This window comes from Staurois parvus, unplaced genomic scaffold, assembly GCF_062004578.1.
Source record: "Staurois parvus isolate SC_StPar_1 unplaced genomic scaffold, SC_StPar_1.0 ptg000151l, whole genome shotgun sequence".
Classification (NCBI taxonomy): Eukaryota; Metazoa; Chordata; class Amphibia; order Anura; family Ranidae; genus Staurois; species Staurois parvus.
In genome coordinates this window covers 10,344,062-10,368,415 of record NW_028317947.1, presented here as the reverse complement: position 1 = coordinate 10,368,415, position 24,354 = coordinate 10,344,062, and the positions used below count along the sequence as shown (strand labels likewise).

General features: G+C 45.0%; 1 protein-coding gene across 1 annotated transcript; it reads left to right on the top strand.

The window, feature by feature from the left end:
• Positions 1–2,566: 2,566 nt before the first annotated feature.
• Positions 2,567–24,068, top strand: LOC149464448 (keratin, type I cytoskeletal 47 kDa-like). Its single transcript, XM_089674416.1, has 8 exons — positions 2,567–3,137; positions 4,363–4,445; positions 5,806–5,962; positions 8,099–8,260; positions 15,428–15,553; positions 17,962–18,179; positions 20,807–20,928; positions 23,825–24,068. Exons 1-8 carry the CDS (start codon positions 2,745–2,747, stop codon positions 23,920–23,922), a joined length of 1,359 nt encoding a protein of 452 aa, XP_089530542.1. The 5' UTR covers positions 2,567–2,744; the 3' UTR covers positions 23,923–24,068.
• The last annotated feature ends 286 nt before the right edge of the window (positions 24,069–24,354 follow it).

Here is a 24,354-nt window from a genome sequence, read left to right as displayed (position 1 = left end):
CAGTTGGCAGCCTGAGGCACCACCTGGCGGATCATAACACTGGGCTATTTCCCCTCTGAGCTCATTAGCCAATTTTCCCACTTCAGCGGCTATGGAAGCGGTAATATTTCGTAGAAAAATTTGCAGCTTGTCGTCTAACGCGGAGATTGTGAGCGGAGGGGACGACTTTGTCGGCTGAGGACTAGGGGCAGGAAGATACCCTGGAGTAGGGTTGTCCATAGCCTCTCCTGCTTTCGATTGGGGGTCGTGATCCCCCATTTGTGGAAGGATCGGAGCAGAGGTTTGCAGCTGTGCTGAAATTAGGCAGGGTGCAGTACCCTCCGCGGCCGCTAGAGGTCCGGGATCGTTCCTCGGACCTCTGTCTATACTAGAGGCCGGGGATTGCGGCCTATAGAGGAAGCGCCGCAGTGGCGAGGGCCGCGGGTCCTGAGGCTGCGGGGAGGGGGGCTTCCAGCGCCCTATCTTCCCCATAGAAGCCTCTCCCTGGTGCTGGGCCGGGTGCTCGGTGATACGTGACTCACCCGAGGCAGAAGATCAGCAGCAGTGTGAAGCGGGTGAGTCACTCCTGGCCGGGGATGAGCGGAGCTCAGCAGAACACGTCTGCCATCATCCCTGGCCGCACATGCGCCCCCCTGGATTATATTATTGAATTAAATGTATTATTATTATATTATTATTTTTTATGATTATTTATTAAATTATAATTTATGATTTCGTGTTTCAAATTTTTACATACCCGAGATGTTTACTAGACTCTTGTTCAGACAGATTTCAGTGAGTTATTCCTAAAAATTACAGGCCTACAATAAAAAAAATACATATTTCCATGCAAAAAAATGTACCGCTTTGAGCACAGAAATATGGACATAATCAGACCTCTAGGGAGGTTAAAGGAGAAAGCATCGGAACCAATTTTCACTTTTATCAATCCAGCACTATTATCACACATCACTGCAGTATTTAATTGCCATTGGTGAGGGAGGTGACAGCTGACAGAAGAAACCAAGAATACAGAATCTTCAGACTGTGTTTCTGATTCCATTTAGTTCACAGTTCTCATGATACACCAGATAAAGCTGGGTACCTTGCAAGTTTGTGCAGTTTCCTAAATTTCAACTATAAAACTGTATAAAAAGATTTAGGGGGAGGCTGCCTATTGATTTGCTTGGGTTGTAAACTCCAAAACAATGCTGGTGGGTTAATTGACTACTGTCTAAAATTAGACCCAGTGTGATATTCTATTGATCACGCTAAAGATGGCTGCCTCATCTCCTCCTTCTACCTCTAGGGAGAAAAACTCTACAGAAATACTACTTAATTAATCAAGAGAGCTTATGGGAGATGGTAGGGCACCCTGTGAATAAGGCCAGGAGAACCACCTACAGATGTTGCCACCTAATTAGTCTACATTAAGTTGTGGGAGAACAGTAGTGCTGCCAATGTAAGCCTTTATCCAGAATTCTGTAGGAAATTAGATCCAGTCCAGTCATATGATCAGCTCCCTTGAGGGGAGTGCCAACAATGGATGCCCTATGGTAAGTCAATGGGTGACGTTACTGCCTAGGCATTCCATCCATTGTTCGAGCTCTTTCCTCTCCCCTGATGCTGGTCGCAAGGGAGATCACATGGCTGGACTAGATATAAAAAATGTTCTTCATTTGTATGGCTGGACTAGAGCCATCTGAGAATAGGTAGGTATAAGCATCTCCCTTTTACAGGGTAGTTAGTATAGGAGTTAGAAGGTATGTGGGAGCCATTTTAAGCATAGTTAGTTCTAACCCTAATGCCTACTTTAATTTATTGCAAGATAAACAGGTATTTCCTGTATTTGCTGAAAATGTTCTTAACTTGAATAAAAAAGAAAACTAAGGCAGCCAGCAATGTATGAACTGTGCACTGCAATCTAATGCATTTTGTTCTTGTATTTAGTTATTTAAATCTAGTCAATGTAAGCTAAAGTTTATTCGTTGACAAAGGATTATTGTGTTTTGCACACAAGCATCTGAAGGTTGGCCACATTTATCAAACATATTCCCTTCATGTTTGTCCTACTGAGACATAACCACTAACAATCTGGATTTTCCTGTTCTACAGTGACAAATCCTAGAGCCTGTTACTTACAGCAAAGTGCCAAAGAGCTGCATGACTTCTGAAAGAATGAACTCATTTTTTCACAGTACGTATCTAAGTTCTTCATTTGCCTTTTGCTTTCACCTTTTTCAGCTGCTACTGGAAAACCTTATAGCTGGACCAAATGACCACAGCATTCCAAGCCTTCTCCTTATATGTCGATGTCTATTCAATTCTATCTAAAACTGAATTGCCTTAAAAATAATAGTCGTACCTCTTCTATGCAGTTCTGCAATTGCCTGAAGCTTTAAGCAGATTGTAATCTAAATGCTGTGATCACGTAGGTAAGGCGAGAGAGAAGGCCTGCAGAACAACATTCTAAGAAAAGAAGAGCTTGTTTCCTCCAATATATAGCCAACGTTTAAAGAAGAGCCCAAAGGCTGCAGCATTTCTGTAAGGATAGACTCATTCTGTCAAAGTAGGTGACATATTTTCATATACCAGGCTGAAAATCTCGAAGAGAAAGTCTGTTAAAAGTGCCCCACCCACTGCACTTTGTATACACATATAGATATGTATTGGTGTAGAAGCCAAACATCATAGTTTGCTTTCTTACTTTTTGTTTTCTGCACATTTTTTTTTTGAGCCTGAGCAAGCCCACCAATACATCCACCATGGCTTTCTATGGCATTGCATATCCTTATTCTGGTGAAAGCAGACGTGGAGCTAGCCTTGGTGGAAATCTTAGTGGAGGCTTTAATGGAGGCCTTGGTGAAGGCTTTGGTGGTGGATCCAGCACTGGTTTTTCCTTCAGCTCTTCTGCTGCCTTCGGAGGAGCACAATCCAGCAGCTTTGGCGGATTTGCTGGAAGTGATAAAGAGACCATGCAAAACCTCAATGACCGCCTGGCTGCCTACCTAGAAAAAGTCAGGGCCCTGGAAGCTGCCAACACAGAGCTGGAGATCAAGATCCGTGAGTGGCATGAGAAGCAAGCTGGCATTGGAGCTGGCACTACAGACATTGATTACAGCAGATACTTTGATACAATTGATGACTTAAGGAACAAGGTAGGTAGCAGATATTTGCACTATATGTACTTCTAATCACCCCAAAAAAACTACTTTTATATAAGCATAAAACCAAACCAACGTGTCTCTCAAATCAACAGACTTGCAAAAAATGATATGAATATTTTTCCAAAGTTTACGATTGCAGAGAGCTTTCCTATTGAAAATGTCACAAAGGTGCATTTGGGAAGCAATATGTATGTTTGATGATTTACAAGTGAACAGAACAATCAAGTTGAAGTTCTGGCAGCTAGGGGATTGCCAAGAGTTTGAATTATCCACATCTATATATTAACTTTTACAGCACTCAGTAGGAGATTATTAGAGCAAATAATCAAAACACAAATGGTTTAGACCAATTATAGTCATCCTTTTTCAGGCCTGTATTAAACCTAGTTGAAATGTATTATAACTAGTATTATATAATGACAGGATAGGAAGCATCACATAGCAACCATCAATGTATTTAGTAACAAATATTAAAAAGAAATAAATTATATATATATTGTATAATTATATATTTAAAGGGAAAAATATATATATATATATTTATATATATATATATATATATATTATTACCATTATTATTATACAGTATTTATAAAGCGCCAATAGTTCTCTCAGCGCTGTACATTACAAAGGGGGACAGAACATGTGACAGAACAATACCAATACAATGCAAAACATGAGGGGATCGAGGGCCCTGGTCTTTTGAGCTTACAATCTAGGAGGGAGGGGATGGTGGCACAGGAGGAGAAAGCTGTGGGGGATGGAGTGGTAGGAAGAGTGGAGGAGGTCGGCAAGTTAGCAGGGGGTGGGGAAGGCTTCCCTGAAGAGATGGGTTTTCAGGGTGCACCTAAAGGAGAGGAGAGGAGGTGATAATCTGATGGGTTGGGGCAGGGAGTTCCAGAGGATGGGTGACACCCTGGAGAAGTCCTGGAGGCGGGCATGGGAGGAGGAGACCAGGGAACTAGAGAGAAGGAGGTCTTGTGAGGAGCGGAGTGTGCGTGCTGGGTGGTACTTGGATATTAGGTCGTGATGTAGTAATGTATATATATATACCCTACACTACAGTATATACATTTTTCTTTTTTTTTTCCTCTCAAAGGTACACCCATTTTTTCATTTATTTGTGGCTTTGTTCTATACACAGAGGATCCTTTAATATGCTTAGCCATGTATCACAGTATAGAATTGCATTAAATAAATGCTTTTCATTTTTCAGATCCAGGCTACCAAATTAAAAAACTCTCGTGTTGAACTGCAAATTGATAATGCCAGAATGGCTATTGATGACTTCAGGCAAAAGTAGGTCCTAGTTTTATTGTTACACGTTATTCAGTTTGGAACAAAAAAGTATTCCGGGTTCAAAAAGCCCAGATAATGCAAAGGAAAGTAAAATCTTAAAAAATAACTAAAGGCAAAACTTTTTGTTTTTCATTTTGGATAGAGTGGAGATGGATTAGAACACGTCAGTTTTATTGCTGTCTGTGACCCTGTTACGGAGATTCACTCTATTTGTCATGTTTACCATTATCATTGAAAGTGAAAGTAAAAGAAAATCCCACATTTTGGGTTGTCCCCAGAAAAGTAATATAGGGGGAATCTTTCAATGAGGACACTAGTTCTGGTGACCTTGGGGGCCCCAAGGAATTATTTTATTCTGCAGGGATTTCCTGTCACTTCCTGTTTGGATATGGGACAGGAAGTGAAGGGAAATCTCAGCAATGTGACACAAATTGGCGAAAAAATTTGTTAGGGGTTATAACCCTCCCTTACTCTATCCAAAATGAAAAAAAAGTTTTGCTTATAGTTTTACTTTAATTAAAGTAGAACTATAGGCAAAACTTTTTTTTTTTTCATTTTGGATAGAGTAAGGGTGGGTTATAACCCCTGTCAATTTATTTTTTACCTTTTGTATCCCAGTGGAGAGATTTAGCTTCACATCCTGCCCCATAGCTAAAACAGGAAGTGAGAGGAAATCCTTGCAAATTAAGGAAAATCCTTGGGGACCCCCAGGCCACCACAACTAGAGTGAAGAATTAATCGCCCTAACGGGGCACAGACAGCAATAAAAACCTAATAGATGTTCTATTCCATCTTTATTCTGTCCAAATTTAAGAAATGTTTTGCTGTTAGTTATACTTTAAAGCTGAACTCTAGACGAATTGAAATACCTATATTGGAGTTGGCAAATTAATTTGTGGTTATCTTGATCCAATAATGAGATTTATACAACAACACCTGGCGGCTGACATTTCTCTGCTACAATTAAGCAACACAGATAGGTCACCTCCCCATTTACAGCCTATGATTGAATAGTGAAGGAGTAGCAAAAGACTGGTTAGGTCTTCTCCCTGTTCTCTCCCCCTGTCAACGCAGTACATTTCCTGATAGAATTGTACATTAGTGCAACACAGTACATCTACTGTGTACAATTTGTTGACTCCTTCAATAACTTGAATAACTTTTTTTTGTGCATTAATAATATTAACTTATTCTAATGTATCATTCTTCAGACAAAATGGAATTTGTAAAGTGCAGTAAAATGATAGCTTATTGCATTGCCTTATTTAAAAAAAAAAACAGTCTATCAAAAATTTGTGTGGTATATAGTTTGAGATGTGATCTTTTACAAATAAATTATATTTCTTTTTTTTTTTGTAAGAAAGGAGATTGAGCGCTCTATCTTCCAGAATGTAGAAGCTGATGTTAATACCCTCTACAAAGTCCAGGATGAGCTGGCACTGTCCAGAAGTGGTCTTGAACTCCAGGTGGACAGTCTTTCTGAAGAGCTGGCCTACCTCAAGAAGAACCATGAAGAGGTAAGCAACACAGATGCTTGCCAAAAAAACTAATATATATAAACAATCGGGGTAGACAATGGGGTCAGCAAACCCCAGAGAACCTTTTAAAGGAAGGATTTAATGCTGTGGGTCACACTTACAGTGCACTGATGTCACACATCGAAGATTATATTTTAACCCACAGAACTATGTGGAGGTTCCTGCACAGGCCCAAATGTGCCATGGTGGGCCCATATCCACTATGAGGATCACATTGTGTGCAGTTACTTGGCTGCCATGTACAAAGCATGGTTTTACCAGAGTCCAACAATACACTTTCCATTGAATTCAGAGTTCTGAAGTGTTTTGTTACATCCAGGATGGATTGAAAGGTTGTTTTTAATAAATCTTTAGTGCTTTGCTGTGGCTAATCCAGTGAAGCCTTTCCATTTACTATAACTTAACAAAAATGTAAATTGAAGTGCCACACCACTACCAAAAGGAGTAGATAACACTTTATTCCAATAAAGGTCAGGGGGACAATTGAAAGAGTTTTCATTTCGTTATGGGCTTCCCAAACTTTCCCCCTTGATCATGGCTTGAGATTTAAAATAATAGAAATGGACTAGAAATTAACTAGACCTTTAAGCTCTTGTCAGCAGCTAGTTTGGCAGGTAAATAATCACAGGAAGAAATATCAGTTCACGTCAAGTCTATTTATATTGTTTTCAATCCCAAGCTCTGATGAAGAGGGTTGTGCTGGACAAACAAAACACATTTGCTACGCTTACCTCCTGACTTTTATTGGAATTAAATGATTGGTACTGGAGTGGCGCTTCAATTTCCATCTTTGCCACATTACAATACAAGCCAAGAAGATCGTGAAGATCCTCTTGGATGTAGAAGTCACCTGCCCCTGAATCAGATCACCTATGCCAACATCAGTACCTTAAGGTAAGATAGCAATACCAAGAAGATAATTTTATGGGTATGGTGCTATTGTTCCACTTTCCTTAAAGCAGAAAAAGGAAGTCAATTCCATGTTCACATTCCCTCCCTCCCTCCAGAAGAAGAATTGCTGGAAACTGTTAACATCTCTTTTCTACCTATTGTTTTTGTTTATTTTTATTTTTGCCTCTGCTGCCCACAAATTTCCCCTCCCCAGGCATTCCAGCCTAGACCAGAATGATGTTTACCTGGTTCTACAGCTTTCTGGGATACTTACATCACCTTTCCCAGGTGCAGGATTGGCAAACAAAGTGGCCAGTGGACATGCCAGGGGCTGGATGCCTCTACCCAGGAGATGTAGCCAACTGAAAAGGACGAAGGTGGCATTACGTTATGTATGGCACCTAAACATTGGATTGCAATAGGACAATGATGAATTTGCTGTGTAGGTGAGTATGTGTTTTGAAGAGAACCCAGGAATACAGGTAAGAGGGGTAAAAAAACATGGGTGGGGGAAGTTGAGTTCCACTTTAACTTTAATAAAAGTGGTTCTAAATCCTGAAGGTTTTTTACAACCTTATAAATACCTGAGTCTGATCTCGATCCAGCAATGTACACAAGAGCAACGGCTCTCCTGAGTCTCTCTTGTTGGCTTAGACACAGCAGTGGGAGACATTGGAGTGAGGAGGGAGTGGTAGTGGGGCTAAGCCTGCTCTGTGTTTCTTATGTACACACAGAGCAGGGCTCGGGAGCGAGCACGCACGGGTGCCCCATAGCAAGTGACTATGGGGGCACTCGGCAGGGGGGAAGAGCCAGGAGCACTATTAGGGGACTCGAAAAGAGGATTATCGGGGCTGCTCTGTGCAAAACCAATGTTTGTTATTTTAAATATAAACATTTTGCCTTTACAATCACTTTAACTTCACTATAACTGGCATACCCTGTGTTATACTGGTTTCTAGTGAACTGATCAACATGACTGGTAGTATTACAACAGTACTATATGAAACCATGCCCCTCTTTACTAAAGAAAGAGCATTCAGTTTTTTGGAACTTCTACTCACTATCTCATGGCAACAAAAAAAATTTATTGGGAAAGTGAGACATAAGAATCTGATTGAACACTAGTGGCTACAGCCCAAATTTTATTTGCTTTGTTTCGTCAAGAATGATCATTTTAATGAGAATACATTCATTTTAATGTGAGCTTTATACAAAATGTCTTAGGAAATGCATGCTGCAAGAATCAATTCCGCAGGCCAAGTTGATGTCCAAATGAAGGCTGCTCCAGGAATAGATCTCACTAATGTCCTAAATGATATGAGGTCCAACTATGAAGCTCTGGCTGAGAAGAACCGAGCTGATGCTGAGGCTTGGTTTGCAAAGAAGGTATGATGGAGTCCTAAAGGTTAATTATACACAAGCAAAAATATCCACGGATGTGCACATATATCTTTTCCTTGACCTGTTGTACGTGTAGTACCCTCCTTGTGTAGGATGCTAGGCAAATATAGTTTTTGTCTCCTTCTATAGTCAAGGAGCAGTGATTGTTTATTCTGGTCTGTTCAGAGTTTCACAGGCTAGGAGTTTGATTGCTCCCACTGCCTCTAGAAGAAGCTTCCAGAGCTTAGGGAGGGAGATTCAAATAACCAGCCTGAATATTTATCATACTTCAGCCAATGACTGGAAGGGAGAGTCAAGAAGGGAGCTGGATAGACTGAAACCCAGCAGAGGTGGGCCTGTCTTCCCAGGAGAGTTCCAATGCATGAGGGGCTGCTGCCCTAAGACAGCCCATGGGCTGTGTAGCTGTTCTTCTGGCCTCAGTGGTGTCAGGGCTGAGGGCCTGAATGGATCTCCTGAGAAGCTGGCTGGAGGACTTCACCAATAGGGATCTGGTCTGGAGAAGGATTGTCTCCCTCACTGGACCTTGCCCGGAACAACTTGAAGGTGGCAGCTGTCCTGTGGACTTGTAAGGGACCGCCCGGCGGTACTACTAGCACTCCACTGAATAGGCGTCCCCAGCGCACGGAGTCTAAGTCCCAGGGTGCTTGTTCACCAGGGCCCCTGATGGTGGGGATGGACTTGGAGCTCCCTGAGACCAGGTCGTGGCTACCGGGTGCGCCCGTCAGTGGTAGTAGTATGCGCAAGGGGCTCCCACGGGGAAGAGTCTGATGTGAGGAGGTCAGAAGACCCCACTGCACGGGATGGATGGATGGATGAGCAAGGTCAGACGGGCCGGGTCGGTAACAGAGAGGGCGGCAAGGTACAAGGCAGCGGGCATAGAATGGTCGGGTCACACGCCAGGTCAGCAACAGCAGGTCAAATCCAATAGGGGGCATTCAGGAGAGAGGTCAGGCAAAGCAAGGGTCAGAATAGGAGAAAACAGCAAGGTCAGGTACAATCTGGGTCAATAACTTACAGGGTACAGGTTCACAGGATACAGGATGCAGGAAAGACCAGAAGGCACTGAATGACAGCTCAGGGTCGTTTAAATATCCCGCCCTGCGCTGCCATTGGTGCCCAGCGGGCGGCCGCGGCTTCTACTGCGCATGCGCGAACTCGAACGCCGCGGCCGGCCCGGACCCAGTGCTCGAGTCCCTGCGCCGGGCGGCATACTGCGCCTGCGCCGGGACCAACGCGGCGGGGATCGAGGGGATCCCTGACATTGCCCCCCCCCTACGGGCAACCTCCGGATGCCCACCCGATCTCTCCACCACGGGTGATCGCGAAAGAACCTCCGGACAAGTCTGGGTGCATGGACATTATGGGCTGGTTCCCAAGAATTGTCCTCAGGACCATAGCCCTTCCATTTGATAAGGAATTGGGTCTGGCCTCCCCTCCTTCGACACTTCAGGATTGTTTCAACCTCAAACTCTTCTTCTCCTTCGACCTTTACCGCTTCCGGGGGTCTAGATTCCCGGTCAGGGAAGGCATCTGGGACCACTGGCTTCAGCAGGGACACATGAAAGACCGGGTGGATCTTGAGCGTGTCAGGGAGGGCGAGTTCGTAGGCTACTTCGTTAACCATCCGTTTAATGCAGAAGGGGCCTATAAATTTGGGTCCCAATTTCTTTGACGGGCAAAGCATCTTTAGATTGGACGTTGCCAGCCAAACCTTCTCCCCAGGCCGCAATACCAGATCTCCTCTCCGTTTCCTGTTGAATGCTTTCCTGTAGTCTTCCTGGGCCCGACTGATGGCCACTTGAAGCTTCTTATTGTTCGCAGCGAAGAATGTTACCACATCTTGTGTTGCTGGTACTGGGCATTCCGACACCAAATCCGGGAGGAAGACTGGGTGAAAGCCATAGTTGGCAAAGAACGGGGACTGCCCTGTTGCTGAGTGGCGGGCGTTGTTATACGCAAATTCCGCTAAAGGAAGAAGTGGCAGCCAGTCATCTTGAGTAAACGAGGTATAGCATCTTAAGTATTGCTCCAAGGTCTGATTGGTCCTTTCGGTTTGACCGTTAGTTTGAGGGTGGAACGCAGAGGAGAGAGATAATTTGATGTCCAGGGCTTTGCACAGTGCCCTCCAGAATCTGGACGTGAACTGGACCCCTCGGTCCGAGACGATGTCTTCAGGGACCCCATGCAACCTGACTACCTCACGAATGAAGACTTGCGCGGTCTCGGCCGCCGAGGGGGTTTTCTTCAACGGGATGAAGTGGGCCATCTTGGACAAGCGATCCACGACTACCAGGATTGCCGTGTGGTCTCGGGATGGCGGAAGCTCAACTATAAAGTCTAGTGAGATCTTTTGCCAAGGCCGTTCAGGAATAGGTAAGGGTCGCAGCAGACCCCAAACCTTGTTTCTTGCTGGCTTGTTCTTCTGGCAGGTGACACAGGACCTGACATAGCCCTTACAATCCTTAGCCATGTCTGGCCACCAGAATGAGCGTCGGAGAAGTTCCAGGGTCTTTTCTGGGCCAAAGTGCCCCGCCATTGGGTGGTCGTGGCAATGCCCCAAGACCAAGGTTCGGGTTTCTTCCGGCACCACAATTCGGTCTTCCCTCCATAGGAGTCCCCCCTTGTTCCGGAGTGGCCCTCCGCCTGGGGTAGAGAAGTTTGTGGATGCCTCCATTAGCCTGGAACGAAGATCCGACTGAAGGGCCAAGAAGTTACCCGAGGACAGGATGGTGTCAGGTACTGGGGTCTCCTTGGCGTCTTCGTACATCCGTGATAACGCATCCGGCTTAGTGTTCTTTGATCCCGGCCGGTACGTAATGTGGAAGTTGAATCTCGAAAAGAATAGTGCCCATCTCGCCTGTCGCGGGCGTAGACGCTTGGCGGTTCTCAGATACTCTAGGTTCTTGTGGTCAGTAAATATTAAGATGGGGTGCACCGCACCTTCCAGCAGGTACCTCCATTCCTCTAACGCCGTTTTGATCGCTAGTAGCTCTCGATCACCGATATCATAGTTCCTCTCCGCTGGGGTCAGCTTCCGTGAGAAGAACGCTACAGGGTGGAGCAGTTCCTTGGTGCCTTTTCGTTGGGAGAGGATGGAGCCTACCGCATTCTCCGATGCATCTACCTCCAAGATATAGGGCAGAGCGGCGTCTGGGTGACCCAAAATGGGTGCCGAAGTGAACAGCTTCTTTAAGACTTCGAAAGCTCCCTGCGCTTCTGGTGTCCATCTGAATCGGGTTCCCAGCTTGGTTAGCTGAGTAATGGGGGAGACCAGACCCGAGAAGTTCTTGATGAACTTCCGGTAAAAATTTGCAAAGCCGATGAATCGTTGGACGCCTTTCCTATCTGTGGGTTCAGGCCAATCCAGTATTGCAGCGACCTTCTGGGGATCCATCGCGACCCCCGCGGTGGAGATAATCAGGCCCAAGAAGGCAATGCTGGATTGTTCAAAACAACATTTTTCTGCCTTGGCGTACAACCCATGCTGCCGCAACCGCCCCAATACTTTTGCTACATGTATTCTGTGTTCCCCCAAAGACGGGGAGAAAATCAGAATGTCGTCTAAATAAACGATCACGAAGACATCCAGAAAGTCCCTAAAAATATCATTTACAAAGTGTTGAAAAGTGGCCGGAGCATTGCACAACCCGAACGGCATGACCAGATATTCAAAATGACCGAAGCGGGTGCGGAAGGCCGTCTTCCACTCGTCCCCCTCCCTTATGCGAATCAAGTTGTACGCCCCCCTCAGATCCAGCTTGGTAAAAACCACTGCTGACTTTAAACTTTGGAACAGCTCAGGTACTAATGGTAGTGGGTAACGGTTTTTTATCGTGACCCTGTTCAATTCCCTGTAATCGATACATGGCCTTAAGGTTTTGTCCTTCTTTTCAACAAAGAAGATTCCCGCCCCCGCCGGTGAGGTGGAGTGGCGGATGAACCCCTTCTGGAGGCTGTCCTCGATATATTCCTTTAGGGCCCCCAATTCGGGCTCTGAAAGGGGGAAGATTCGCCCAAAAGGAATTTCTGAGCCGGGTAACAGGTCAATGGGGCAGTCATAAGGGCGGTGGGGGGGTAGAGTATCAGCTCCCCGTTTGCTGAACAATCTAAAAACCCATGGTAGACCGCAGGGATTACTTGTTTTAATTCAGCTTCCCCCTCAGAGCACAGGAGGATTTGGGGGGCCCCCCGGGCCCGAAGTACGGCAGTATATCCGACAGTATGGGGAAGGGAACGTGATTACTCCGGTCTCCCAGTCAATCTGGGGGTTATGGGCCCGTAACCATGGGAGCCCCAGAATGACTGGGAAGAGGGGTGAAGCTATAGCATCCAGGCGGAGGAATTCCTGGTGCTGGCCGGCAATGACAGTGGTGATGGAGGGGGTTTCCTGGTTCACTACCCCCGATTTTATTCGGGAACCGTCGGCCAAATAAATATTGAACCCCTTCTGTTTCAATTGAAGGGGAATACCCTGTTGGTGAGCAAAATTAATATCCACGAAGCAGCTGCATGCCCCAGAGTCAATTATGGCCGATACTTCCACGGTCCTTTCTGGAAGCTGAAAGGAAAGGGGTACCACTAAGTATTGGGATGGACCAACATTGCCAATGGATAAGGAAGAAGAGGTGCACTTACTCAGTTTCTGCGGGCAGGAACGCGCCATATGACCAGCTTCGCCACAATAGAGGCACAGGTTCTGGGATCGTCTGCGCAGATGTTCCTCTGGGGATAGTTTAGGCCGTGCCAGGCCGAGCTGCATGGGTTCGGGGTTGTCTCCAGGTGGCCGGTTTTGGACGACTGGCCTAGGTGTTTGACTGGGACCCTGAAATGATCCCCAGGGATTTCCATGACCCTGGCCGGACCTCTCAAACCTGCGTTCCCGCAGTCTACGGTCAATTTTAATGGTCAGTGCTATTAAGTCCTCTAAAGTCTCAGGTACCTCCACCCGGGCGAGCTCGTCTTTCAGGCCATCTGATAGGCCAATACGGAACTGATGCAGGAGTGCGAACTCGTTCCAGCGAGTATCCCCCATCCATCGCCTAAATTCAGCTGCGTACTCCTCCGCCGCTCGGCGGCCTTGCCGGAGCGTGTACAGAGTAGCTTCAGCAGAAGCTGCCCGCTGTGGGTCATCATAAAGGATGGCCATAGCATCAAAAAAACTGTCAACCGAACTGAGGTGAGGGTCGTTTTTTCCCCGTAATCGATGGGCCCAGTCTTGGGGTTCACCCTGCAGGAGGGAGATGACGAACCCCACCTTCACGGATTCAGTCACGAAGGTTCGGGGTTGTAGCTCAAAATAGAGGAGGCAGGACTCGCGGAATGATCTAAAACGTGTGCGGTCCCCGTGGAAACGTTCCGGTAAGGGTACTCGGGGGTCGGCCGCCGGGAGTGGTGCGGATGCCCCAGACACCAGCACAGGGGCTGCTACAGCTGGAGATGTGGGGACTGCGGCCTGTGGGGCGGGAGCGGATATAGTGCAGGCCTGGAATTGAGTTTCAATCCGCTGACATCTATCCTGCAGGGCCGATACGGTCTGTGTCAAATTGGACAGGTGCCTGCAGATCTCCTCCAGCGGCGAGGGACCTCCTCTAGACTCAGTCATGGCCTTCTGGTACTGTAAGGGACCGCCCGGCGGTACTACTAGCACTCCACAGAATAGGCGTCCCCAGCGCACGGAGTCTAAGTCCCAGGGTGCTTGTTCACCAGGGCCCCTGATGGTGGGGATGGACTTGGAGCTCCCTGAGACCAGGTCGTGGCTACCGGGTGCGCCCGTCAGTGGTAGTAGTATGCGCAAGGGGCTCCCACGGGGAAGAGTCTGATGTGAGGAGGTCAGAAGACCCCACTGCACGGGATGGATGGATGGATGAGCAAGGTCAGACGGGCCGGGTCGGTAACAGAGAGGGCGGCAAGGTACAAGGCAGCGGGCATAGAATGGTCGGGTCACACGCCAGGTCAGCAACAGCAGGTCAAATCCAATAGGGGGCATTCAGGAGAGAGGTCAGGCAAAGCAAGGGTCAGAATAGGAGAAAACAGCAAGGTCAGGTACAATCCGGGTCAATAACTTACAGGGTACAGGTTCACAGGATACAGGATGCAGGAAAGACCAGAAGGCACTGAATGACAGCTCAGGGTCGTTTAAATATCCCGCCCTGCGCTGCCATTGGTGCCCAGCGGGCGCCGCGGCTTCTACTGCGCATGCGCGAACTCGAACGCCGCGGCCGGCCCGGACCCAGTGCTCGAGTCCCTGCGCCGGGCGGCATACTGCGCCTGCGCCGGGACCAACGCGGCGGGGATCGAGGGGATCCCTGACAGGACTTGTGAGTAAAGACCTTGAATTGATTCCTGGTGGCGGTGCGCTTTTAGGGATGTAAGTGCCAGAAGTAGCTGTGAACTGAGACAGACTTCATAGGGTCTCAGAATTTTGGCCATTCCGTGATCCTCAGCAGAATCCTAGAGTGTAAACCTGAAAAAGGGTGCCCCCTTGTTGCTGTGCAGTGTTTGAGAAATCACATGGGGTACCAATAGTTGTGCAGTGGCTAAAGGTAACCAGATGCCAAGAAAACTTGCTTCGTGGTCTACAGTTGTGAGGCCTTACACTATTCAATATTCACATTTACCTAAGCAGAAGATTGCCCTCACATAGCTATTTGCTAACCATTCTTTGGAGTATCCAGTGCCCTAACCAATCTCCTGTTAAAGTTTTTCAAGCAAAAATGTCAAAAAGATGTCCCTTAGACAATATTATTGAAGCTGGTGTGAATGAACTGGTTCTTCCTGTGGTGGGCTGCCTCTGTACAATTAGGGGGGCATTCTACAGACATTTACAATATAATGTTGTACACCTACAGTGCCCAGCCTTTTGGTACCCAAATGTCCAGATGGTTATATTATCAAAAGAAATAATAAAGCATAAAAAGACCAAATACGTACAAATGTTCTATCCTGACTAATCAATATCCTGACCTGTAATTGATTGCAAGAGGAGGATTTTCTCCTATGAATGTGGATATGGTCAGCAGGATGGGACTCAAAGCGCTTACCCTTCTGTTACATTGTCCTTTGTGGGTAATGGATTTGTCTATACATTCATTTTTTTTTTGGTTTATTAAAACAATGCAAACAGAAGAAGCCAACAAAATGTTCCCATTTTAGAGCAGTGAACTGAAGACAGAAATTTCAACTGGTATGGAACAAGCGAATTCAAGCAAGACTGAAATCTCTGATCTCAGACGAACCCTCCAAAGCTTTGAGCTTGAGCTGCAGTCCCTGATGGCATTGGTAAGCCGAGAAGCTAATATAGAACAAATATCTAAACTGTGAAGTTAAATTTTCACATATTTATAAGCAGGTCTTGTTTTAAAAAATATGCCCTTTTAAAGTACAACTCCTGCCAGAAATAACAAAATAAAAATGTATAGCCCTTAAAGAACAAAAAGCAAAACAAGCTATTGCTGCAATTTTCATCTTGAATTCAGAAAGCACCTCCTCAGTACTTTTTTTCTGTCACTAGATGTCCTCAGTCTTATGACCAACATTATTCAACCTGCTTCCTCTGAGTCCAGGTCATCCTGGACAGGCCCAAGCCTGTGAATGGACAGAGAAAGGAAAAGGAGTACATTGATGATCTCAACTCTCTGTCACTCTACTTTCTCTTCCTAACAGCTGCTGAGCATGGGACCCTGAAGCTAGTGGTGATCACTGTAGCTGTGACGCCTACTACATTGGGTGCCACCTTCCATAGATATCAGCCAGGTATGGCACATATACTCTTACATTTTTCACACTGGTCTGATGTAACTATGTGAAAATATCCATATCACATTAATATATCTTGTTCCTTACCCAAAACTAATTTTTTTCCAAATTATTTCATTTCATATATGTGCCAAGTTAAAAATCTCTACCACATCCACCCAACATAGTCAGTTTTGAGTAGAAGATGATATTAAAAAAAACAAAAAAACAGCATGCTCGCTGAATGAACAAAACGACCCCACAAAACACAGGAAATACATCCACGTTCAGTTCATCTAGTGTTCTGAGTGGGAATCAAACCAAGAGCCCTGGCAATACAAGGCACAATTGCTAGTCATTTAAAGCATATAGTATATAAATTCAAAAACAAAACTGTAATTCATTGTAGATTGCCAGTCCTTAGATGTGGTGACTTCATTAGTTTTCTATTTTTTTCAGGCCCTATTCTCTTTATTTTCACCTGGTGATCCTGTTGTAGAATAGACCTAAAAGTCAGTCTAAAAAAGGAAGAAATATGGTTAGTATAGTACACCCAGAAGCAAGTCCTATTGCTACAGATAGCATGAGCAGTGTGATAACTGGGCATACAAATGACCTTTTTGTCTTTAACCATTATTTCTTAATATCCTGCCAGAACTACACTTCCCGTCTTAGTGTGACAATGCCCACTTAACCTGCCTAGCGGTATGATTATGTCAATATTTCTGTGCTCAAAGTGGTACTTTTTTTGCATATAAATGTGTCTTTTTTTTATTGTAGGCCTGTAATTTTTAGGAATAACTCACTGAAATCTGTCCGAACAAGAGTCTGGTAAACATCCCGGGTACTATAAAATTTGAAACAGAAAATCATAAATTATAATATAATAAATAATCATAAAAAATAATAATAATATAATAATACATTTAATTCAATAATATAATCAAACCAAAAACACTGAAATTTGAAATATAGCGCCAAGTTCGCACATCGCTGAGCAAAATCGCAAAATCGTTTTCAGTGTCTGATTATGAATTTCCCCCACGAATCATTATCACTCAATTCTGCAAGTGATTCTAATTTACTATCACTATTTTCTAGCTGGTCTAAAACCGCTTTTGACCTAAAGGGACGCTTTTTGGATGCCAAGGACATTTCTCAGTTTCCAGGCAGAAAGAACAGTAAAAATGCAGGCAGGGCACAGGACAAAGCACTCGGGACAAAATGTATGTGAAATGGTTTGATACAGTAATGTTATACTATGTGATTTTAGTGTATTTAGTGAATGTCACTTTTTAAAATTTTTAAATTTCTGCCGGTTCTGGCCCCCGTACGTCCCGGCACTCGCAGGGATGGGAAACCAGAAGACAGATGCCAGCATCAGCCGGAGGAGATGGCCGGGGACGCTGCAGGGGGGGACATCGCGGGAGCGCAGGACAAGGTAAGTGAAACACGGAATTCCAGAGCAACACTGCAGGGATTTCCCGAGTGTAGCTCGGGGTTACCACTTTTGGTATTGAAAGTTAACCCCGGGCTACACTCAGGAATACCGCCAGGGAGGTTACCACAATGGAGAAGTAAAAAGTTCTCTTTCATAAAAAATATATGTTCATTGACCAGAGCAGGATTTCTTAACCAGAGTTCCATGGAACCCAAGGGGTTCCTTGAGCAATGAGAAATTTCTGCCTCTTCGATAAGTTCCCACTGACACCATTGATCTTTTTAGCTATCTGTAAGGGGATAATTCTTCCCAATGACCACAAGTGTAAGGAGCATTTTTCTTACTGGCCATCACACTAACATATCATGAATTGTAGATCTAGTTATTTTCAGCAGGTTCCCTGAAACCGAAAAATTATTGCTAGGGTTCCTCTTTGTTGAAAAGGTCGAGAAAGGCTGGACTACAGTATACAACATGGTTCACTGACATTATTTGTCATGTGACATTTTAGAAAAAAACCTTTGAGGACACACTTGTGGAAGCAGAAGCTGATTATGGAGGACAGCTTCATCAACTCCAGCTCATCATAACCGGGCTTGAGGAACAGCTCTTACAGATCAGATCAGATACAGAACGCCAGAGCCTAGACTATAAAGAACTTTTCAACATCAAGACAAGACTGGAGATGGAGATTGAGACATACCGCAGCCTGCTGGAAGGAGAACTAGGGTAAGTGCAGGTTATTACCACCTTCAGACAGCCCACCTACAAGCTGACATGGTGCTGCTAGGATGGGTACACATTGTCATGGTCAGGATGCTTTGCATTGCAGTGCACCATTTGTTACGCTACTTGCAACATACTACATGTGACGTTCGCTTTTCAAACCCTCCCATGTAAGTGATTGGGGACTAATGTTTGACTTGCAGTTCAGCAAATTCCCACAAAGCAAAATTGACATTCAGTTAAAAAAAAACAGGCATTGGGATCCCCCTGAACTCTGACAAAGCTCCTTTCACCATCCTCTGAAGTCAGTACAGTGATCTTTCAGGGTTTTTTCTTTTCAGCTCGCTGGGTTGAACGAAATAAAAATGTAAAGTGTGTACCGGGCTTTACTGTGGATGTAATTAATAAAAGCTCTACAAAAGTGATAATAAATTAAATTTTTGAATGTGTTGGATAATTCAGATTCAGATAACGAATTGATCTGAATTTTATTCCATTTGTTACTTTGGATGCACATGACGCCAGTCGACATTGTCCAATCAGCTCATGTAATTTCTCTTGATTGGTTGGACTAGCGTCCAAAAATATCAAATCCTTCCAATTCAGATCCAATTCAGGAAGGGGGCATAAGTGCAGGGTAGGCAAGTGGTTAATGCAAGAAAATACAATATATAACCCAATTTTTGGTAAACTATAAAAGATGATGTTTCGCCAAGTAAATAAATACTTAACATGTCACACTTTAAAACTGCGCACGCTCGTGGAATGATGCCAAACTACAGTTTGGAGCCATTCGCTCTCCGCAGTGCATGAGCACTTTAAAAAATTGTATTTTATTTTATTATTTTTTTATTTTTACCGTGCCCGTTTATTTTATTTTTTTACCACTTTTAACGCTATTAGAATAAATTTTGCAATAAAAATAAAGCATGACAGGTCCTTTTTATAGAGATATCTGGAAGATACCACAGATCTCTCTTTGACCCTTGGAAGCATCAGATCAAAAAACACATTGATCTGATGCTTTCCTAAAAAAAATGGCAGTGTTTACATCTGCCCTAAACCAGAAGTGATGTCATGGAGACTTTCTGGTCTCTCTTCACCTCTATGGCCAGCTGACCAATGGATCGGACCCTGGGCTTCCCAGTGGAAGGGGTAAACTTGAGAAACATTGGAGAGTTGCGGGGGGGGGGGGGACGGCAACCACTCCTGCTGCTTCTAAAAGCGATTCAGTGGCTAATCAGCCTCTTGGATCCCTTTTATCAAAAAGAGAATTTCCGGCTGAAAATTTTAATATTGGGGTTATGGCTAACAGCTGCAGCCATGGCCCTGATAAACCACTTCAAAGTCACAACATATGATTGCCTGAAAGCTTGTACATGTACAGTATACATTCTTTAACAATAATTGTAGCACCCTCCTAGATAGCTTGGAGGAGCCAGATTCTAATAATTAGGCAAATGCTGAGTAGCATCCTGGTGCCACAGTCAGAGGGAGGTCTATTTTATTGCCCCTTTCCATTTCTGTACCCTTTTTCCCCCTCCCAGTTTTTGTATGGGATGCGCTTCTCCTGAGCTCAGGAGCCATCGTTGTTTTTTGTCCCACCGGCTAATGAGGACATGGTTTTTTTCAGTGGGGGGTGAATGTAGCACCCTCCTAGATAGCTAGGGGGAGCTAGATCCTAATAATTAGGAAGAGGCTGAGTAGCAACCTGGCGCACCAGTCAGGGGGAGGTCAAATTGTGGTCAGGACTGAGAGGCTCTGCAGACCAGCCCCTCTGGAATTCCCCCCTGCTATAGAACTTTGGAGAAAGATCTAGAAGCAGTAGGTGGATCTGAGCAGTGGCTGGTTTGTACTCTTAGGGGATCCTGGCCAATCCCCAACAGGAGGCTTCACAAAGGGCCAGGACAACCTTTAAGAGTAGCTCAGCCTGCTCATCAGCAGGAGAGTTGGGGTGGAAGAAAGAGAGAAGGATGTGAGGTTGGAGGCAGGAGCCTGTGAGGGGGCCCAGTGGGAGAAGGACTCACCTGCAGGCAGAAGGCCTTGGAATCCTGAAAGCTTAGGACTTCACCGGCCCCCAGAGCGAGGACCACCTGTGAGGAAGAGAAGGGAGTAGCAGCCACTGACCCCCCGGCAGCACAGGAGAAGGACCAAGTGAGTAAATCTGCACCCCTTAGGCTAGTAAGGGGAAAGTAGAGCTCTAGTGAAAAACTGGATTTGCTATCTTACCTGGGACTGTTTACAGTGCAGCACAGGCACTGGATCCCCTGCCCAGGGATTCACCGAGTACAACTGGATGAGGAGAGGATTCACCCGGGGTCTGGGGTGGTACTACAGCAGATGCTAGCTCTCCATAAGAGAAACTTTGCTGTACAGACTTGTACATAGTTGCTAAGGAGTTTTGTCCTCAGTTTCCATTTCCCTTGGGCATCCCATACACCCCATCCGACTTCTAAACCCCCAAATGAAACTTCAAAACAAAGCTCAAGGACTGGTTACTGTCTCCTAATGCAAGTCTGAGTGAAGGAAATGCATGTTGCCTGGCTGTATAGGACTATAAGGGGACCCAAATCTTAACAGGGTAGTGCTGCGTACTATGATGTATTGATCGATAATCTTTGTTCTTGCAGTAAACCCTCCTCTCAGAGCTCATCCTCAGTGTCCGCATCTTCCTCTTCAACAGTATCGGCTGAACAGATTTCCCAATCTTCAACTGCCATATCACAGACATCCTCTGTAAACTCCAAAAAAGGTAACAGGATGCTAATTATTGGTTAATATTTGTTTAAGCAAATAATTTAAAAAAATGTTCATAAACATGAGATATCAGTTTGATCTTGCTAGAAATACAGTCAGAACTGATTGTAAGGGCATAACCAAAGGCATAGCAACTCATGTAGCTGCTATGGTACCCATGGATAGGGGGTCTAGTCAATACATAAACTCACTCACTTACTTTGTTTTTCAGGTTCACCATTTCATTGAAAGATCTCTTTTGCTGGCTCAGAGGCTGAGAATCACAGAGTAGTTTTGATCCATCTATCAGCACTGTAACAGTTTTTAAAGAAAAAGCTGATTAGCTCTAAGTAGCATTGCGAACACTGGAGTGGCCCATCAGATTACCTGGACACAAATTTGTAGGTGTTCAGTTACAGTGGATATCTGTTCTGTTGGATACTAACATTTATAGGTAAAGTTGATCCAAGGTATATCCAACTGACTCTTAGGGAAAAATACCAAGCCGCCTGGCTCTCTTCTGCAGTACCTCTGCTCTTGACACTGGTCACCCAGACTACAGGTTCTTCCACACAGTTTAAATAACTTCAGAGAACACAGCTCCTTTCAAATGCACACAGTTTAAGGACCTTCAGAGCACACAGCTCCTCTTTGATTCACACAGCAATCATTCCTGGCTCTTGGGTTGAGCCCTGTCTATAAAATGGGAGCCGACTTCAATTCTGGCTGGAGCCCTCTGACCCCTTGATGAGACCTCTGTTTCTTGGCTTCTTGCTGGGCCGCCCTCTAACCCTCAAGGAGACCTTCCATCTCCCACATAGGGAGCAGTCTCCAAACTGGAAGCCCTGAGCTATCCTTAGAGCTAAGTATATAACAACACCACACACCTGTGTACCCAGCCAGGTTGTAGGTGTCAAAACCCAGACATAGGATTGAATGTTCTGATCCAGAACTATAGAATCTGGAGAAAGCCAAAAACACTGCTTTCTCTGCTCAGAAACACTAGTCTGGAATGACGCATTTACCTTAAGTGCAAATCTCCTGTCACAGTTTCCTATATTCTCACAATGACAGAGCCTCATCCTGTCACAGTATACTGTATATACACAATTATATATAAATGTTTTCCCCTTCTATTGGTTGAACTGGATACCTTTTTTAAACCAGAAAATGTAACTACCTGTATTAGGAGCCCTGCAGAGGTGCAATATAACCCACCCACCTCTGACCACTAGTATGGTGGCCATGAAGCCTTCCAATTGGCAACTAAGTGGTACCCCTAGTCTACAGGGAATTGGCTACAGCCATTTTCCCCTTTAGCATAGACTAAGAGTATAGACAGGCAACTCTCCAGAATTCCATTATGTATCACTATCTGCTAGTGTAGGACATCCTCATTACTGTGAAGCTGCTCTTTATCTATTAACCCCCAGTCCCTCCAGGTTGCATGGGAGTCTTCCAGTAAATCATCTATGTTGCAAAAGGGGTATGAAAGTTCAGGGGTGGTATTTAGGGGGCTCATTCATGGGAAGGCCTAGTCTGCAGCCAGTAGAGAGATGAATCTTGCACTTCAATTTCTCTTGGAGAAGCCTGTGGCTTTTCCTTCAACTGGGAGTTAAAATTAGTGCATGCCCCATGCTGGGGATGCCATGACTCTATTTCTCTATGTTTAAAGACACAGGTCTCTGTTATGGACTTCCTCGTAACCATGTTTGCATATGTTATTAAGCTTTTATGCCTGCACTTGACTGAGTTTGCTGTAATCTGCTTATGGAATAATTCACTAAAGCGTTGGAAAAGATACGCACCTGTCTGGACATTAAGTTATTCCTGACCAAAAGGAACTTTCTCTGTGCCTTAAGGGAAAGTGGAGTCCCTAGCCATGGGCACAGTGCTTGGTAAGTCACAGTATGGCTGGATCTAGGGGGGTGGTGGGGTGGGCTATGCCCCCCAGATTGTAGTTGTGCCCCCCCAAAGCCAACCTTAACCTGCCACTATATTGCCCTAACCTGCCACTTTGCTGCCGTAAACTGACCCACTACCACCCTAATCTGATACTGTACCGCCCCAGTTCGACACACTAATTCCCTAGCTCTGCTGCCTGTGCCCAGGCTGTGTTCAGTGCAGGAATGGGAGAAGGAGCTGTGCCCCTGTCCTCTGCCCTACCAGTAGTGACCCCTGTCCTCTGCTCTGCCAGCAGTGACCCCTGTCCTCTTCCCTGCCAGCAGTGACCCCTGTCCTCTTCCCTGCAAGCAGTGACCCCTGTCCTCTGCCCTGCTGACCTCCCATCCTCGGCTCATTTGGCATTTTTTACTGCACCCCCACATCAGACAGGCTAGATCCAGCCTTGAGTCACAGTAACCTGATGGAGCCAGTCTGAGTTGCCTTTAGGGACTTCAAGGGAAAGAGCCAATAGAGGGCTATCCACAGAGCAGAACCATGGCCCTTGGGACACCATCCATTGCTGGACTCCAAAGGTTTACAAAATGCACACATAATGCCCCACTTTATAACAGTCTTATTGGTTCATTATGGATGACTGCAACTGATTGGGGTCCCGTCAACATTTTGCTACGAGGTCCTCTAAATCGCTAGTTATGGCTCTGATTATAAAAATAATATATGATTGTCAATGGGCTATTACAGTCTTGAGAAGACATCAATGATAGACTGATTGAGAAGGAAATGGCAACTGTCAGAGTCTGATATCTCAGTTGAGGACTAGGCTATGCATTTTTACCGACTGGTAGCAACAAACAGATTAGGAGATTGAATGTCCAGTTTGTAGCAAGATATATTCATTAATAAAAAAATATGACTCCTATACAGTATGTTTTTAGTTGTATTGGGACTTCAGATACAAGCAGAGCATCAGCTCCAAAATATTTAACATTACAATTCTTCATTTTCAGAACCAACCAAAGCCATAATGGTGAAGACCATCATTGCAGAAGTGGTAGATGGGAAGGTTGTGTCATCAAAAACTGAGCAAGTTGAGGAAATGAAATAAAAAAAAAAAAAAAGACTACATTAAAAAACATCCATGGTAAAGACAAGAAATGGTGGCGCTGGGTTGTGTCAGGACATCTATTTAATGCTACTGCTCTAAAGTAAAATTATAAAAAATTGACTGAATAAAGCCTGCATCTTTCCTTACTATGGCATCTTTTCTGTTACGAGGTCAGAGATGAAACATGCATTTAATCCATATAATTAAAGTCCCGTTCCTGCCAAAACTTGTGACTTTGGATAAAGTAGGATTAAAATCTCCCCCTTGGTTTTTTACTGTGCTTGTCCCACACTGGAGGGATTTCTCCTTAGAACATGTCCCAGAGACACCAAAACAAAAAGAAGTGAGGGGAAGTATCTTTAATGAAGACACAGAAAGTGACGGGAAATGTTCCTAATTGAGGTATAGAAAGCAATAGAGATGACTGAAGGT